The sequence below is a fragment of the Sylvia atricapilla genome, chromosome 7, assembly GCF_009819655.1.
Source record: "Sylvia atricapilla isolate bSylAtr1 chromosome 7, bSylAtr1.pri, whole genome shotgun sequence".
Classification (NCBI taxonomy): domain Eukaryota; kingdom Metazoa; phylum Chordata; class Aves; order Passeriformes; family Sylviidae; genus Sylvia; species Sylvia atricapilla.
In genome coordinates this window covers 11,802,478-11,822,118 of record NC_089146.1, presented here as the reverse complement: position 1 = coordinate 11,822,118, position 19,641 = coordinate 11,802,478, and the positions used below count along the sequence as shown (strand labels likewise).

General features: G+C 45.1%; 1 protein-coding gene across 1 annotated transcript; it reads right to left on the bottom strand.

The window, feature by feature from the left end:
* Window positions 1-10,670: 10,670 nt before the first annotated feature.
* On the bottom strand, window positions 10,671-14,892 carry FZD7 (frizzled class receptor 7). Its single transcript, XM_066322603.1, has one exon. The coding sequence runs from the start codon at window positions 14,300-14,302 to the stop codon at window positions 12,581-12,583; it is 1,722 nt and encodes a 573-aa protein (XP_066178700.1). The 5' UTR covers window positions 14,303-14,892; the 3' UTR covers window positions 10,671-12,580.
* Between the last annotated feature and the right edge of the window lie 4,749 nt (window positions 14,893-19,641).

The window sequence follows — 19,641 nt, the reverse complement described above, 5'->3', positions numbered from 1 at the left end:
ATAGGGTCTACAGCCCTGCAAACACATTCCTGAGTCAGGAGAATGTTTCTGAGGAACAAGAGCATGCTTTTGTCTGCTGTAGGACAGCTTATGTGTTTTGGCTTTTGGTAGATGTTAATGGAAAATGCTTTTCCTAATGAGGTACTTTGGAAAAAAACTGCAGGAATGTTCCTGTATCCAGAGACTGGTGTCTGGGTCTCTGAGATTATGGGTTTGGATTCAAGACAGTTCTATGATCACGTCTTGATCTCACACTACTGTGCTACTAGTAGTACATGCCTGGGTCCACACAAGGGTGGGAACAACCCAGTGTTTATCTTTGTAGTCTTCAATTTCTATATTTATTTCTCAATTTCTATATTTATTTCCTTTATTGCTCAGACAAAACTTCAAATGAAGGGGTTGCAAGTGATCACAAGTCCTCACATGCTGCAGATGTGCAGTAATTGTAGTACTAGGATTTGCCCTTCAGTTGTAGTTGCAGGTCAGCACTGTGCAAACTGGCTGCAGAAATTCTTACCAACGTGAGGACAGAGGCTTGCTCTAGGGACTGCTGCTTTGGATGTTAAGACCAGAAAAAATATGAGAATAGTATTATTTTCCATCTGACTTTCATGAGGACAAGTGACAGGCTTTAAAGTTTAAAATAGCACTATTAAAGCAGTATAAAAATGTACATATTCAAGATATGTCAGTAAGATGGGACATTGTCACAGAATAATGGGTGCTAGTGCTCGGTATTCAAAGTAGGACAGAAAAGAGGGAGATGCTAATGTAATTCTCAGTTTCCTAGGGAGCAGAGAATGAGAAATAAACAGAGAAGAAGGACAGTGCAACACTTGTGAGTATACCTCTGCCATGATAGGAAGTGTTTGAGCAGGGTTCTCTATGGTCCTGCATTTCAGAGCAGTGTTTGTGCCATAGCACAGCTGACACTCTCTGCCATCCTATCCCCGCCAAAAAACCACTTAACTGAAACAGAAGCAAAGCTGTCTGCTAGGCTCTTTTGCCTTTCCATCTTAGCAAATGTGGTCAGCCATAGGCCTTTTGAAAAGCAGGGCCTGAGAAACCTTCCCCATGCCCTCGCTGGGGTTGGCTGTACTGCCAGGGATCACGCAGGTCAGCTGTGAGAGCTGCCTTGCTCCAGCTGGCAGAGCTGGAGCACTTAACTGCTTTGTGGCTGTGACACAAGGAAACTGCTGAGCTTTGACATGAGAAAGGCCTTGTCTCCCTGAGAGGTGGCTTGCCTCTTTCCCTGCCTCCTCTGTTCATATATGTGGTTCACTACTCTGTCCCCTATTGGTGTTGGCTTTGTAAGTTGTGGTAATGCAGTGCCTAGAACCCTTCCTCCCTGGGGAATTACCAGAAGTGCACAAAGGTGCTGTAGGATGGTCTGTGGCCTCAGTGCTGGGAAGTGGAGGGAGCATTCCCATGGCAGTCTGTGAGGACAGGTGTTGTGAATTAAGTACGTCCAAGTCCTGAGGGGGAGACCAGCTGTCTCCTGGGAAATGTTGCTGTTGGCACTCCCCTGTCCTCAGCCCCTTCAGCTTCCATCCAGACCAGCCTTGCCTTGCAAAAAAGAAGGCTTCAGACTCTGTCCTGTGTTCATGTGCCCTATTCCCTAAATGTTTGCACTCTGCCTTTGAGATAGCACAGGCTCTGTATGCTATGGCCATATTGGGGCATCACTCCAACAGCACAGTTAAGTTGTGTTTGCTCATTCCTTAACTCTTTATTTACTGGTTTCCAAGGGAATAGCTAGGACTGACATACTAGAAAGGCACTACATGCTCCTGGCAACCTTCGTGAATTTCTTTGTCAGCAAACTTCATACTTTTGAAAATTTATGGGAGGAATATAACTTGTTGAGCCTTCACATTGATGACATCAATTTACAAGTCAGAAATTCCATGGCCCTGAAGATGCTACTGGAGCAAAGTATGACTAAGTGCTCCTTCACAGCCTGGGCACTTCACCACACTTAAAGGGTGACAGAGGCAGTACTTTGCTATGAATATTCTGTTAAAAAGGCAGTGTGAGGAATTCCAGAGCAACACCTGCCTGGACTGGGGCAGGCAGTCACACCGTCACCTTGCATAGACTCTGGGATGAGTGTCTCTGAGCCAGCCCAGTCCACAAGCCAGGCCCTTGCATTAGCCAGGAGGCAGAGCCAGTTAGCATGATCATGGGCCTGACTGGCACAGAAGTATGGCTTCACACCAGAGTTTTCTTTTTGGTCAGCCTGAAACACAAGAAAAACAAATGTACATCCACAAGCTTCTTACATTTCAGTCTCAACTGGTTTTTATTGCTCTTTCTCTGCTCTCCATAAGCACTTTTCCCTACATGCCATTCTTAATCTCATTAAGAAAAATGTACAGTTGTCTGCCTTGTGTCCCTTATTACCAGGTCTATATGGTGCAAGTGAAGTGGGTTAGACTTTTTCAGTGATATGGGGCAAGCTGTAGGTTAAACTGACTCCTGTGTCTCTTTTAAACTGCCTGTGGTTCCAAAGCCAAGCTATCTGCCTTCACCTGACATCTTAGCTTTCGTCCATCTCCTAGTCTCCCTCTTAATTCCAGCTGAACCTTATAAGGTTGCATAATGTTTTCCAATCTTTGTGGCTGCATTTCAAATTCAAATTTGGTGTTGCTTCATGTAAAAAGCATTTCACCAAAGCATTCAGACATTTCCCCCTTAATTTTCTTCTTCAATTGAAGCAATTCAGAGTTAACTGAAAAACTGTTTTACTTAATTCAAATCCATATATTTGGGGTGCATGGGGAAGTAATGTGCTTCCTCCTTGCTCTGCTGCTGAATTATTTAATCACTTCATTAGTGATATTTTAATGAAATACCCAGGTAGTTATTTTGCTTTGGGTTTGGGTTTTTTATTTCATTGCAGATACATATTTTCCTTTTATGAACAAGATAGTTTCCTCAGTGTCTGGTTTTCATTTTTAAGGAATAGTCAGCCAGCTAACAATCTCACTGGCCAGCACTGATTCTGCTCAGCTGGAGATGTTTTGCAGTATGTGCTATCACACAGACCCCACATGGCAACACTTTGTACAACAACCAAAAAAAGACAGGGAGAAGAGAGCATGTGACAGTAAATCCCATCATCTGAAGGGTCTCCAGAGACTCTTCAGAGAAGGGAACGTTCCTTATGCATGTTACACAAAACCCCAAAAGGTGATGAGTGACACTTCCCACTTTCATTTCTTTGGGAAGATTTGGTGTCATCACCTGTCTCTACTTTGCCACTAGTGTTTGACTATTTCCCCATAGAAAGTAAAGTGCCAGCTCACTCTTTGCTGCTCTCTGTCCCTTAATGATCAATTATTTTTAATTGGAACCTCTTGCATTGTGCCCAGTCTTAAGAGTTCTCCATCAAGATCAGGGCTCCAATAAGATGGAACAGTACCAACACATACGTGGGGATGAGAGTGACTTGTTTTTTTTTTTTTTTTGGTCCTAAAGAGCATGATCCTATTTAGAGAAGGGCAGAAAAAGAAATGGAGGTAAGGATGATTGGAAGGATTTGCAGACCATGAGCAAATTTGGGAAAAGTATGACTGTCTCCTGACTTCTAGTCTGGTGCCCTGTCTGCTGGCACACACTGCTTCTCATTTACTAATAAAAGTGTCATTGTATGTGCAGAATTATATTTAAGGATAAATAAAATAGGCTGGTATTGCTACAAAGAGCTTTATCAGCTAAATAAAATGCAGCCTGGGATGATGGTGAGAGGTGGACATTGTGAAAATGACAGTTCTCATGACAATTTTCCATCAGCTTATTTTTATGTATATAAGTTGTTATTACATCTTTAATGTCTGTTTTCAAGTAATGTATTACATCTGAGCACTACAGTGAAATGCTGATCAAAGGACACTTCATTAAAGCTTTAATGAAAATTGATAGCAAAATGGAAGAGTCATATAAGTGAAATCGCTGAGTTTCTTGAAATTGTTTTCTGAGAAACATTTGTTTTCAGTTCTCGTATTGAGAGATTTTGATAAAGATTCGATTCAGAATTCAGTGCAGGAAGATTTTTGCTTGAGGAAAATGAAGGACATGGAACTAAAGTGTTGACTTTGTTTATGTTGACTTTATTAGTTGAAGTGGCAAAAATCTTAAGAACTCTCAAAGACAGAAAACTAGATCCCCGTCTGTGGGCAGTGATACAAAGTTCTGTGCCTTCATAACTGCAAAACCATCCACAGATTACTTAGTCTTTGCAGATCAGGGTTTTCTTACCAGAAAAGACGGTGGCTCAAAGCAGCTGTAGAGCATAGACCTTTAAATCTTCCAGCACTCGAATGCAGGACTTAGGTTTAGCCTACCATAAAAGCAGAAAGCTGCCGTGAGGTTTGGTGTGAGCTCTGGAAACCCAGCCCACCTCCTGCCCCTGTGGGAAGAGCAGTATGGTTCAGGCACAGGCGCTCTTCAGTCCCCTCGCACACGGCTGCGGTTCGCTCTCTGCTTCCCGTAGTCGCTCCGAGCTGCTTTAGGGCGGCCTCATCTTTGCCTTCATCTGCTTTGTGCCGGAATTCTTTAGCCGTTGTGAGAGTTGTTTCTGCAAATCCAATGGCTGATTTATTATCGTCAGAGAGCAGAATGTGTAAAGAAAAACAGTATGAGTAAATCCTCTCTCTAGAAGGGCTTTCTATCCACTCACATAATCCCGCTTGCTTCCAGCCTGGTATGCATAGCTGTGGAAGGGTGTCAAATGACATCCCTTTTACTGGCTGTCGGCCCTAATGGAATGCTTCTTTGCACATCTCGTAAAGTAAGGGCAGGAAATGCTGCCTGAGACTTCTACATTTTGCCATTAATTAAAAAATAAAATTAACAATTTGAGACACAAGAGCATGACAAACAAGAAATGCTCTTTTCATCATGGATTAGATAAAAAAGATTCCATCTTTACATTTTAGTTTTTTACCCTTTCTAAAGACTGACTTGCTTTAGATAATCAAAGCTGGCTTTGAACTAACACACAGAAAAAATTCTTTTTTTTCTCTTTAAAAATAGCCTTATAGATATATATACATATCACAGCCTTTCATTCCTTTTATAGACAGTTTCATTTTCTGGGAGAATGTGAAAGTTCTGAGCAATCCGGAGCTCACACAGGCACTACAACAAACACAGGGAATGAGGACCAGCCACACTACTGCAATTAACACCAGTGTTTAATTAGCAGACAGCTGCATTGGGCAAGGGCCTTTTGATTTTCTCTCTTCGCTGGGCTTTTGATGAGAGATTTACCTACAGTTGTAACTTCTAGTTGTTACACTTGCATGCACTATGCTAGATGTGCACACATGGAAAATCTGTGGAAGGAAGCCATGTCAGGCGAGTGATCTGATTTGTGCTTTAGGTAAATGTTTTTGGAAGTAGTTCCCTTTGACTGTCTTCCGTGAAAAATCTATAAGTTACATTTTTGTTTGTTGGGGAGGGTAAGCTATGAATTAGTGTCTGCTTCGGAGCTTTTAGGAACGCTTTTTCGATTTGTTGGTTTACTTTATTTAGCAACAAACACCTGATGTGTGATGAAGGTGAATGGGTGCAGAGATCTGCCCTGGGAAAGGCTGGCTCAGGGCAAGACACAAACATTTACCCCAGTCAGCTTAGACAGTTCTGTATTTCATTGGTGAAAGAAGTGTAATAGCCTCATGCTGTTCCCTGTTATTAAGGCAGGAAAATGTCCAAGCATCCAACTTATCCTTCTCCTCAGCCATCATTAGTAATGAGAAAGATGTTGTTTGAGGTCGTAGTAGCAGAAAGAAACTGTTGAGGAACTAAGAGATGAAGTGAAAATATGACAAAGGAGGTGAATTCTCACTGCCATGGGCTTGGATGAAACCTTGGTCAACTCTGCTTTAGGCCTATTACTAAGATTTAGATCCCACTTGCAGCAAGGTGAAGTGAACAGTACTTATTTAAAGAGGGACAGCAGAGTTGTCACTGAGCCTGTTGATGATACCAGTGCTTATAACATATAGCAAGTGAGAGCTTGGGGAGTACTGGAAGAGTTTAGAACCAGCACTGTAGTACCAGCACAGGGCCAAAGCCTTATCTCTGCTCTGCCTAAGCACCCTGTAACATGAGGCCATTTTGTTTGACATGCATGCCCAATTCAATGTAATTTTTTTATTTACCTAACTTGCTTCTTTATACCCTCTCAGACTTTATATTTGAGCCTGGGTAGATGATACTCTTGTGAAAGCAGGTGCTCAGCCTGACTAGTTTTAGATAAGATATTGGAAAACATGCAAATAATTTATTCTAGCTGGTGCTTTTATTCTCTGAAAGAGAATCTACTTGAAAAATATCAGACTGTGGGACAAAGGCCTGACAGAGGTATTCATACAAACTCACTTATAATTATATTTAGTTTCTTCTCATTTTGAGAATATGAATTCTCACAACATCCCTATAATATACAGAATGTCACTGCTCCAATTTTACAGAATTAGAGGAAAATTCCAATTTTACAAGGAATTAGAGACAAAGACAAGATTTTTCTAGATGTGCACCTGGGAATTTAAATGTTTATGAAAGGTGCTTTCCATGTAACCTGCCTCCACTTTTGGCTGCCCAAATACTGCTGGAAGACTAGCTGTATGTGATCTGGCCACCATCTGTGATTGTGCAGGTAATCAACCACTTGTGTTTCAAATCTTAGATTAGTGCCTACTTGCTAGAACACCTTTTTGTGTCCATCTGGGCCAGGTAACATGTTTTTCTTCTACTGCAGCTCCTGGCAGAATTCCCTATTCACCACAAGCTTTTTCAAGTCCCTCAGAATGTTAGCCTGAGGAAAAGGACAGCATAGTGGGAATAATCTATCTCCTTGCCTGCCCTGAGAATGATTTTGCCTTCCTGCAGATTGGTTTGAGAACAATGCTGGAGTTGCAGTACCTTCAGTAAAGCTCAAAGTAGGGGAGAACTGGGCCTCTTTTTTTTCTTCTTTCTAGATGTCACCCTGGACTTTGGGGTTGAAGTTTTAATGGTAAGGTTATGGCTACCCTGGTAGCCACATGACAAGACTAATTTCCAAGATCAGTGCAGCAGAAGTCTACTCGCATAGGCTACTCGTCTAGGCATCAGACTCAGATTTTCAATGGGTGTTTGTAAGGGTAACATGTTTAAGTGAAGGATTGCCTATTACCAAGCCAAGTTGTGATACAGCTGGGGCAGCCAAACTGAACAAGTTATTGCAATCAGGATTTCTTGGCTAATACAGATTAGTGATCTCCAATTTACAGTTGTTATTTAAAAATGTGCTCTAGTCTCTGCTTATTCCTGCTTTTTATCCATATTCTCATTTATCCCAGTCCCATAGTTTCCTGGCATGGGTAGGCTGGCTGTATAGGGAGGAGCAGGTGATGCAGAGGAGTATGAGCTCATGACCCTATTTGGGGCTATCCCGGCATCATTCAGTCAAATCCCATCCGGATGCAGCTATGGTAACACCGTGCTTGAACCTGGTGTTTACCTGAATTAGGAGAAAGTGCTATCTGTGCCTTACTTCCACTGATCTGGTTTTGAGACAAGCAGTGCCCTGCCACCTGAACCAGGCAACCTTGGACCTTGGGTTTATACAGCATCAAAACCCGCCTTGTGCCTCCCTCCTCTGACTGCAGCATGAACTGGTTGTCTGAGCAGGGTTAAACTGTGATGTACATATTTTAGTTTTAAAGTTTGGGCACCATTTTAGTCAAAACGTGTTGATTCTAAGTGGGGCATTTGGGAATTTGCCATGACTGTATTTATTCCCCCAGTCCTATGTTATTTGTGCAGTGTTGTATCTGCCAAAACCACACACGTTGGCATGAAACAATTATCCTTTATATAGGGTTTATATAGGGCAGGCTTGGCAATAGTCTTCCTCAATGAACAGTTAGAGTGCTGAAGATTCAGCGTCATCTTTTCCTCTCCAAGCAACAGGCTAAATTTCTTTCAACTGGATTCATGGTTTTAAAATTAAAAAGAATAGAAGGCATGTATGAAGTGCAGAGTGTATATGAAGTACCTGTAAAGTCTGGAAGGAAATGAGAGTGAGATGAAGAAAAAAAGAGGCTATTTGAAATGCAAGCTAGTAATTTGGCATCTAACCCCATGTGAAATTATAAGTAATGTTTACTGTTGCCAGTTGGTGAATACAGAGATGTGTGGTTTTTACTTGCATGCAAAGCTATTGGTTGCGGCTGAAGTACTTAGACAAAAACATTCAATAGTCAGTGTGGGTATTCCACCAAAAATAAACCCAAACAAACGCTGACGTATTATAAAAGCACTTTTTTCCTGTGGAGACAAACATTCAGTTGCTGCTGTTATTCATGAATTCTAGAACTGTTGAAGCCTCCTCTTTATCTTGCCTGAAACAATAATCCTTCCTTTTAGAAAGTTACACAAATGTCTTTGAAACAGGAGAGCCAGTGTTCCTATAGTTTTCAGGAAAATATAGTATATGATGTACACTTAGAGGGATATGGATTAATAATAACTATGACTTGCTAAGTTTCTTGTGAACCAAAAAAATGCTGCAAAGAAAAGAGCCAAAGGTAAAGGTAAGGCAATTTTTCTTAAAAAAATTAAAGTGGGCTTAAACATCAGCCAGAGAAAAATGTTTTGCAGTGATTGTGAAAGGTTAGTAAAGGCTTATTTTTCCTCCTCTCTTCCGGAGAGCTTCACAAAGAGATTTTTTGAATGGTACTCCATTATTAAAGTAACTGCTACTTTGTTATCAAAATGGTGATAGTCATTTTTATTCCAGAAGGCCAGACGCTATCACTACTTGAAATTCTCAGAATTGTTTCCACTGTGAGCAAATTCAGTCTTGATGTGAGTCACATCTGCTTAAAAGTGAATCACGCTTGCTTCTACTTTACATCAGCATCAAATTTCACCTACAATTTCAAATTTTAAAAGTTATCTTAAATCCTAGGATTTGGATAGGTTTTCATAAGTGACTTTAAATCCAGGAGTACCTAATAGGAAATACTGAAATAAAAGCATTCAGCTTTAGTGGTTTCTGGTGGAAATAAAGACTGGGGTTTTTTTTTAGATATAAACGTCTCATGGACTAAAGAAAAGTCTATATAGAGAGTTTTTCTACGTATGGAGAAAAAGAAGCGATCCCATGTGAGTGGTTTCTCATGCAGTGAGTGGGGATGGGCGCTGAGCGGAGGGCCGTGGGCCGGCCCCCTGTGTGCAAGGCAGGCGTGGCTGTCCGGGATGTGTTAAGGATTGATTGCATGTTCAGCCGTGCAGCTGTGGCTGCACAGCCCAGGAGTGTCAGTCACACCACTGCTCCCGGCGGCTGCCAGTCCTTCACACCCCAAGCTGTTCCAGCCGTTCCTTCGCTCCGGCCGGCACTGATGGATTAATGGGAGGAAATGTTTATAGAAAGGTTCAGGTTTCCCGAGTGAGCGGAATGAAATCCCCCTCAGCAATGATCAGCAAGCTCATGTCATGGAGCAGTTTGAAGCAGCCTGACTGGTAGGAACGCAAAGGTCTTTTCAAAAGGTAAACTTGACAAGTGAGCAATTCTGGGGAGCAGCAAGAGATATTTTTAAATAAAAGATGTGGCTCTTCCAGAGAGGCAGCATGAATGGGGCTAGCTCTTAAAAGAACTTTTAAATCAGTAGTTCATACACTGTAAAAGTAGAAGGTTAAGTTTGAGAGCACAGTGTCCAAATAAAATAGTGCCCTCAAAGCAGAACTATTACACACTACGCTTAGTATATGAAACAATGTTGCAGTGCAACCACAGCTACTATGATGGCATCTCTCTAAGGCGTCTTAGATCTATCTCTGTTCTGTAACTTAAATTTTAGTATTGGCATAATTGAAGGTGTGGGAAGTGTGATGAATGCAGACAGTAGGCTGAAATCCTTGTGAAAGAAATGCTGTAAAGTATCATCATTTCACAGGTGGACAATTCTGTTTGTTGGGGCACTTTCCATGACTGTAGCAACAGTCATGGAAAGCTTGAGACCTAAATATTCATTTCAGTTTAAAAAATGAAATAAAATAGACCATTCCACTGAAGCTTTCAGATGACTGTGATAAGAAACAATGTACGCTTCAGGCTAGCTATTAAAATTAAATTCACTTGAACAAAACTGCAGAGAGCAAAGGTGCTATGGGACAAAAAGTACCAGTTCATTATACTGCCCGGGTCAAGCCATTCAAAAGGACCTAGTCCTTACTGTTTCCCTATTACACTCCACCCATCAAAGGGAGGACTTAATTTACAGCAATCGTATTTACAGTAGCACCCTCCAGTTCTCAATCTTAAAGTCTCTTTGGAATGGGAAGACAGCATTATCCTTATTTTTTAGATAAGGGAACTGGTTTATCAGCTTGCCCTTAGCAGAAGCAGAGACTGGAAGAAAACTTGGCTAGGATGCAAGTACCTCAAGTGAGGGCAGACATTTGAAACCGGCTGTCTCAAAATGTGCTCTCCTGTTGTGAGGGCCTGGTAATCAGAATGATCAGTTTCAAACCGCAGCTGAGTTCCAGTCTGCATTCACTGAAAAGTCTCTTGCATTATCCATAACAAAGTGGGGGAGGAGATACCACTTTTTAGAGCTCTCCCCTTCTAAAACCTGCTAAGCATTCAAAGATGGAAAGAACGTCATTAGAGCCCGTGTATTAAAAATTATTTATTTAGTGATCTGTACATGGGGTGAAGCAGGGCCTCATACAGACCTTAAAAAATCAAGTAAAAACATAAATACATATTTTCTTACAAAAATGAGATTTACAAAATATACATACTGCACTTGTCTGACATGCTTGGTTTTTTTTTCTTCCACGTGCACATTATAAAAGACAAAACCAAGCCCTGCAAGTCTGACATCAGATCTACTGAAGGATTTGGCTGATGGGCCCATTCCTCATTCTCAGACTACTGGTACACCCTCAGACAGCAGCAGTCTGCCCCCTTACCTTGAACAGGTTTTTTCTTTTTAAAGTTTCAATCTAGACACTTTCCCCCAAAAAACATGATGAGCAGCTATAGGGTGGAAATTTGCTAAAAATCCAGAATGTCCTATTTTGTCCTTAGGCAAGAATATACACACACACATACTTATAAAAACAACCCTTCAGTGAATATAAAGGTAAAGTAGTATGCAAAAAATAAAATATGAACAAGTCAACATAAAAATTTTCAGAATAGAAAAATCTGTCACATTTCAAAAAGAAAACGATGCATTTGACGAAAAATTTTTGAATGCTTCTCCTTCCAAGACGTGACCACTGGAAACTTAACCAGCTGTATTTTAGCCGAAATGAGAAGGCTCCTCACTTGCAGTAACGGCTTGATTTTAAACCCTAACCCCAGCCCCCCTACCTGCATCAAGAATCATTGCCATGCAGCTCAGGGAACCTGAGGAGAGCAGGCAAAGGGTCCATCGTGAGCCAAAATTATTCTTCCTGTCCCCAGAACCCGGCTGTGTATTGACTTTTTCTGCAGTGAGCTCACTGCAGGTTTATGGGAAGAAAAAAAAATCCTATCTTTAAGTTACATATTTTAATGGCTCTTGTTTTGGCAGGTGCTCTCGGGTAAGCGCTTCTTGCCCTCCTAAATCTTGCATTCCCTTCAGCTTAGAAAAGTGACCCATACTGAACGGTAGGAAAACATCCTGCCTCCTCCTTTTTTCATAAAAGGAATGTTTATTTCTGCGAGCTCCTCACATCCAAGGGTGAACCTCAACGACTTCTTTTTGTTAGTTTGCCCATAAAAACCGATCCCATGCTTATGCCTTTCTACATAGAAAACACTTTTGTTTCCTCCTTTGTCTCCTAGAACAAAGGCAAGGGGGAAAAGCCTTCTGCTGAAAAGCAACAAGTCATTTCTTTTCAGGGTGTGGAATAGCAACCCCCTCCTTCCCCACAGCAGCAAGAACAACAGATTGAGGGCCAAATTTTTACTTTAAGACAATTACAACAGGTATCACTGAGGTAAAATGGAACTTGTGAGCTGACAGAACAGAGGCATCTCCCCAGCGCACGATCGGGCTGTAGCCGGCTGTGCAGTACTCACGTGATGGCTCGGCCGAGCTGGAAGGAGCAGGCAGCGAGCTCAGGGCTCAGGAGTTACCCTGCCCACGCTGCAGTTTGGCCCCGGCAATTCAGAGACCATTTGGCTACTTCTCGGCAGGGGTGGCTCAACAGATCTGGCTTACCCTCCCTCTTGTCCAAAGCAAGGCAGGATGATTTTAGTTGGGTTGGAGTTTCTTTTCCTCGACAGGAGTAGCTGGAGAGAAGTAAGGAGACTTCTGGGTGAAGGACTCTCCTGTCCCAACAGTGGCCTCTTTTTCTGTCCTCTCTCACTGAGCTAGTCATAAGCACCACTGGACATAGTTTGACTGATCCTTAATGCAATGATTTTTTTTTTCAAACTTTTTGCGAGGAAGAAAAAGTTTGGAAAAGCCTCCCTTCCTCCCTCTTCAGGGACCCGTTGCCCTACTCCTATGCTGAGTATCTGTCTCCTCTGCCTTCTCTGCATGTATGCATGTGTGAGTGTGTGTGTGCCAGAGGGGACAGGGGCGTCTCATACTGCCGTCTCGCCTTTACTGCCGGTACTGAGTCTGTGGTAGAAGCGTCGCCAGGACTGAAGGGTTTTGCCAGACCAAATCCAGAAGCCAGTTGTGATCCCAACAATCATGGTCATGAGGTACTTGATCATGAAGACAGTGAAGTCTGGGCTCATAGGGGCAAAGTGGCTGGGACAGGGCACAGCATACGTTTTGCAGGTCTGGAGGAGCCACGTCTTCTCCCAGGTGCCACGGAAGGCCTGCTCGTAGAAGTAACACGCCAGGACAATGGTGGCAGGCACTGTGTAGAGGACACTGAAGACACCAATGCGCACCATCAGCTTCTCCAATTTCTCCGTCTTGGTGCCATCATGCTTCATGATGGTGCGGATGCGAAACAAGGACACGAAGCCAGCCAGCAAGAAGGAAGTGCCAATGAAGAGATACACAAACAAGGGCGCCAGCACAAAGCCCCTCAGCGAGTCCACGCTGTAGATACCTACATAACACACACCACTGAGTACGTCCCCATCCACCTGCCCCATGGCCAAGATGGTGATGGTTTTGACAGCAGGCACAGCCCAAGCAGCCAGATGAAAATACTGGGAGTTGGCCTCAATGGCCTCATGGCCCCACTTCATGCCAGCAGCCAGGAACCAGGTGAGGGACAGGATGACCCACCAGATGGAGCTGGCCATGCCAAAGAAGTAAAGGATCATGAAGAGGATGGTGCAGCCTTCTTTCTTGGTGCCTTGGGCCACGGTGCGGTAGCCATCCTCAGAGAAGCGCTCTAGACACACCACCCGCTCCTCCAGCAAGAAGCCTGCTGCGTAGGCCACTGCCACCATGAAGTAACAGCCTGAGAGGAAGATGATGGGCCTCTCCGGGTAGCTGAAACGACGCATGTCTACCAGGTAGGTGAGCACGGTGAAGAGGGTGGAGGCACAGCAAAGCACGGACCACACGCCCACCCACAGCCGGGCAAATCGCACCTCTGCCTCCTTGAAGTACATGAGCCCATTGGGCCGCCCTGGCTCACAGGGGGCTCCACAGTCCCGCTCCCCCAGGAAGCGGTAGCCCAAGTAAGAGGGCACTTTGAGCTGCCGCGGGCAGGAGAAGGAGAAGCCAGAGGGTGGCTGTGGTGGGGTAAGAAAGTCAGAGAGGTAGCCAGCTGTGGGATGGGCAGTGACCCCCCGACCCGCCGCACCACCAGGCCCTGGTGGGGCATCCGACGTGTTCTGCCCCACGCAGATCTCACCCGCACCGTGAACGGGGAAGTTCTCGCAGCGGAGCCGCTCTGGCCACTGGAAGCCGAATTTGTTCATGAGGGCCTCGCAGCCCTGACGGGCCCGCTCGCAGAGGGAGCGGCAGGGTGGGATGGCCTGCTCCAGCACTGTGCACACCGGCGCGTACATGGAGCAGAGAAAGAACTTCAGCTCGGGCGAGCACTGCACCTTGACCAGCGGGTAGAACTGGTGCACCTCCAGCCCTGCGTCCTCCTGGTTGGTGTGGCCCAGCAGGTTGGGCAGGATGGTCTGGTTGTAGGCGATATCCGTGCAGAGCGGGATGGAGATGGGCTGGCAGAAACCGTGGTCCGGCACGGAGATGCCCTTCTCGCCGTTGTACTGCTGTGCCGTGGAGCCCGCGGGGGTCCCCAGCAGGGCGGCCAGCAGCGCAGCCAGCCCCAGCAAGGGGCGGCCGGCGGCGGCCGCTCCGCCGTATTCTCCTCCAGCCCGCATCGCCGGGGCGGCCGGGGGCCCGGGGAGCCTCGGAGAGTCTTTCAGAGCCGGCCGGCGCGACGCCCCAGGGGCATCAGCGACCAGAGGGCGGCGGCGGGGCCCCTTCGGTGGGGCAGGAACGCGGCGACGGGAGGAACGCGGCTCCGCGCCGGACCTCCACGACTTTCTTCCTCGGCTCCGGCGGCGGTGCTCACAGAGCGGTGGCGGCGCTTCTCTCGGCGAAAGTTTCCGGAGCTGGTCTCCCCGGAGAAGGCGGCCGCGGCGGCAGCGAAACAGAAGACGGGCGCGTAACCCGGGGATGGCTCTGGCTAGCTCCGTGCAGGGTCCTGCAGCGGCGGCGAGGCGGAGGCGCTGCTCCTTGCACGACTGCACGGCCCCGGGGATTTAGGTTACGGCTAAATGGATTATTACCGCGCCCGGCTGAGCCGTGTATTTTACTTCGGGGCTTAAATAACTTTCAAAATCCAATTACTGCGCGATCCTCCCCGCGGCTCGGCTGGGCTCCGCTCCCGACGGACACCGCTGCGGGCTGTGCGTCCGGGGTAGTCGTGCGCCTCCCGCCTTGGCTCGTTTCGCTCCGCTCCTGTGGCGGCTCCCGGCCCGCGGCCTCGCCGGCACACAAAAAAGGCGCAGCTCCGCGCGGGCCCCGCCCCCGCCGCCGGCCCCATTCACAAACCGCGCCGGGGGCGGGGCCCGCGCCGCCCGCCCGCCAATCCGCGCGGGGGGGCGGGGCCGCGCTGGGGAGAGAAGGGGGAGGAGCTCGCGCCAGGGGAAAAAAAAGTTGGGAACAACTTTTCCCATCCCCGCCGGGCCGGGCCGGGAGGAGCCGCCCGCGGCCCCCACCTCCCGCGCTGCCCGGCACAGCCGCGAAGGCGGGGGGCGGGGGACCAGGCAGCTCGCTCAGGGTGGCCCGAGCAAACTAAAATTAACTGGCTGCTTTCTGAGCAGGCTTTGAAAATGCTAACAGCTGCCTGTGCCCGGAGTTATTAAAAAGGAAGAAAAAAAATAGAGTAAGGAAAAAAAACCCAAACCCAGCGCCCGGGTACATTTGCGGAATGATCCTATCGCGCAGTTGGGATGTTCGTGTCTGTGCGCCATCGCCTCCCCAGCGTGGGGGGTTCGATTTGTTATCGCACCATGACCGCTGCTTTTTGCTGGCAGAATAAACGGTTTATTCATGCAGATCTAAGCCCTAACTGGGGGAAGGCAGCTTTTTTTTGAAACGTCCAGTGTTACCTAAGCAAAGAGAGGTTTTAAATCCCCATTTGCACTGCTGCCATTCCTTAAGAGACTCAGTTAAACAGTGAGAAACCAGGAGTTCCTCTGTGAAAGAACCCTGCCTGCAGGAGAGAAAATGGCATAGGTGGGGAGAGCCCTGTTACTGGCCTGCTAGGCCAAGCAGATCTAGAACTAGACACCAGCATACATTTGCTAAGGACACGAACGTGGGATTTGCAGCAGAGCCGTGTTTTGAGGTGCACTGCCAAAGTACAGGGAGCTGGGACCATCCAGCCTTGTCTTCGGCAGCACAGAAGGGGTGTGCTTGACAAAAGCTCTGCAACAAGGCCTGCTTCTGCTTCACTGGCCCATGAGAGTTTGTGCTCACAGACAAGCTCGAGCCAAGGACTACTCAACTTACCTCATCCTTCCCTTTGAGGACAGAGATCCCCCCTGAACTGCAGTGCTCGAATTCTTACTTTTACTCCTTTGCTCAGGAGTGTGCTTCTGTTACAGCTAGGCAAAGACGCCAATCTGTACCATCCTGCAGGGCAGTTAAAGAGAGCAGGGTTTGGCTCAGGGAGCCACAACAGCAATTGTTGGACAAATGTTTTCCATATCCTCTACTGCTCACGAACAATGTGTCCTCATACCAATAAGACCATGGTGCTGCAGCTTTTGTTACATTTCTTAAGAGAAGTTGACAGTTATAAAAAGGCTTGCTAAAATAAATTTACCCCTCTTAATGGAGATGTTTTTAAAAATAATACTGCTCATATTAAAAAATACATATGGGAAGGACTAGCTAGTCATGGCTGCAACAGTTCCTTCTGGAAAAGAAATGTTTTTTCTACTTTCTCAGTTATAGCTATTTGAGAATGCCTTAGAGGAACTTAGCTTTTTAATGTTAATAGGTTTTTAATCTAAATTCCTTGCTTTTCTACACCTAGACTAAGAAGGTTTTTGCGATACTCCTCACAACCATCCATGGGACGAATTTACATGAATCTGTCTACTCTGTTGTTTGGTTTTTGGCCACTAGTAGCTTTCGATAAAATTATTCTTTCCACACTTTTGTTTGGGGGTTTTGGGGGGTTGGTTGGGGTTTTGTTTTGGTTTTGGTTTTGTTTTGTTTTGGGTTTGGTTTCTGTGTGTTTGTGTGTTTGTTTGGGTTTTTGAAATTCGGTTTGATTTGGTTGGTTTGTTTTTTTGGGCGGGGGGTTAGGTTCCTCTTTCCCCCTTCTACCCCCCCAACCAATCTGTAATCCTCACCTTAAAGCCTCTCTTTTTCACTTTGGCTTATGTGACTGTCTTCATCTGCAAAGCACTTTGTGATATTCACTATGAAAAACATTGGATGATATGAGATGTTTCACTGCCAGGCAAGGACAATGCAGAGAAGGTAAAGCAACCACAAACTTTCTGCTGCATGGATTGTTCATTCTGATTTCTGTATGTTAAGAAATAAGTTCAGAGCTAGTAAAATCATATTACAAGAAACTCCCTCTCAGCAATGGGGAGACAGTGACAGGAACTATTCAGGGTGAGGTGGGTCAAATCAAGTGGCAAGGCTTTAACTGGACATTTATTTACAAGAAAGGGCAAATGGCATCAGTGGCTCCCCCAGTTTTCTACTGGTCCCAGTTTTTAGAGTCATTAATCCAAACCATGGAATGAACAAAAAGGTAACTGAGATCTCTGATACATGCTGTAAAAGCATCCTTTATATTTACGAATTTAATGTAGAGTCAAAGTGAAGCAAAAAGGGAAAAAAAGAGTGAAAAGATAGGCAGCAAGGAAGAAGGATTATATTCAAGATTATTTGTTAGGGAGAGAAGAAAGTAAACTTTTCACATGGAATGATGCTGCTAGGTCATACCAGATGGCAGGAATGTGCAACAGAATTTACTAAGATGGATGAAGTAAGTTTCTTTGGTATGTTACCAAATTCCAAGATCTTTTTTCTTTTTAGATCCATGAGGAGATGGGAAACAGTCACTGAGAGAGGCAATGGGAGTTGCCTCAAAATGGCATACTGTGGTGTTAGAAAATCCCAGACTCCTAAAACAGTCTTAGACATCCTGACAACTTTCAGAGGACAATAAAGAGAAGGGAAAGGGAAAGGGAAAGGGAAAGGGAAAGGAAAAGGAAAAGGAAAAGGAAAAGGAAAAGGAAAAGGAAAAGGAAAAGGAAAAGGAAGCAGCAGCAAAATTCGTGTTCCTGGAACACAGGTTAGTCCAAAGAATCCTGAACCTCTGTAAGTACCATCAGCCACAGTTCAAACGGTAGCCTGCAAAATTACTTAAATTTCCTCACAACAGGAGGGATCCTCATCAGCAGAGTAAGCACAGCAGCCCAGTTATCAGTCACCCAGAGAAAATGCACTGCACCAGACTTTGCAGCAACTGGCAAATTGTCTATTGCAACCACTGAGCAGTTCCAAAGGTTTTTTCTAAAAATCTCCTAACTGCTAATGTTCTTAGTACACTACATGGTCTGCCAGCAGTAAACCTTCACAAAGTCCTGGCAAGTCCCAGATTCTGGAATAAATTTACAGTCTCCAGTGTTGATACCAGCTCTGGAGCTGTCTGACCAGACTGCTAGGGAGGAATTGTTAGGCACAAACAATTATCTGTCTTTTTACTCTTTAAAAATAAAATAAATTTAAAAATAAATCCAGTTCAACTTCCAAGCTAAGTCAAGTGAGGAGTGGCATCCCTACATGATGTCTTTCCCTGCTGTTTTAAAGCCTCCTTAGATGGTGCCAATATAATTATCGTTGTTTCCTATCCCATCTGATAGAAAACTCTTCCCATGGGGGGAGGGAAATCAAAACAAAACACCCCCTCCCTGCCCCACCACTTATTTTGAGTGCCTGAGGGAGAACATTTTCAGATTACCTGTTGCAAGGCTTTCAGTCCTCCTTGCCCTCAAAAGAACAAAGGCCATTGCTTTCCCCTTGTCCTTTCCACCCACAGAAACTTGCTGGTCTGCACCTCACTTGATGTGCAGCTAACCAGCACTGCAAAAGCCCTGGTGCCACCACTTGAGCCATCAGATTTTCCCAGCTACTTTTAGTAAATTAAATAACTTTTATGACACTTTTAACCTCAACATTTTGAAGCATGCTTACATACAGGCTTACATGATCAGACAGGCTATTGAGCTAAGAACATCAAAATTTGCACTCCCTAAAGCTTAGTGGAGAAATGCCTGGAGCCTGGGGGAAAATTATGCATTTGCCTATTTTACATAATTATTTGCATAATTAGAAATAAAATAAGTTCACAGTATTATATCAGCTTGCATTTCTATCAGTCTGATAGATTAGTCTAAATTACATCTTGTTGGAGCTCATCAAAGAAATCCAGTCTTTCTGTAATGAAGTGGGAGAGCCTCGTATTTCATGGGCAGGCAGTGGGAAAAGCAACCAACCCCCTGCCCACCACCACGGAACCCTTAATTTGAGATTAGATGGAAGACATAAGAAACTGATTGAAAAGAGCATATGGGGAGGGCGCAGGTGACAAAAGGAAGGGGATGCCCCTGGAGGGGATGTGGCTTCCCGCAGCGAGAAAGGTAAAAGCCCTTTGCACCACGGATTTATAAAATAATTATTAGTTTATGATGTAGTATCCCAAAGGATACAGGGAAGTAGCACTGTCTTCCACATTTATGGTCAAATGTCTTCCACGTTTATGGGGGAAACTTTAGAAAACACGAATGACCTATCAGGCTGATTGCCTTTATCTCTAAGATCCATGAATAAGAAAACAAAACCTGATCTGCTCATCCCCCTCTCAGCAGTTCATTGAGAACATCAGTTACATTTTAACCCTTTCATGATACTTTGAAATCCCCTGTTTCTTTAAAGTGAATTTAATCTACTTTCTCAGAGCTTTAGGACTGCAGAAGGCCTTTGGTATAGAACCCAGGAAATCCCCCCCTATGTCAGCTTCTTAGGCTAGGTACCTTTTTAACAAGACGAATTCTCTACTGGCGGCAGTATTACCAGCCAGGCCTGCCACCATTCTGTCTGGGTGGAGTATACTGCAGTATGAAGAAAGGAAGGTTCCAGAAACAGTTGGAAAAGATGATATTTGTGTCTGCTGTCCTCTTTC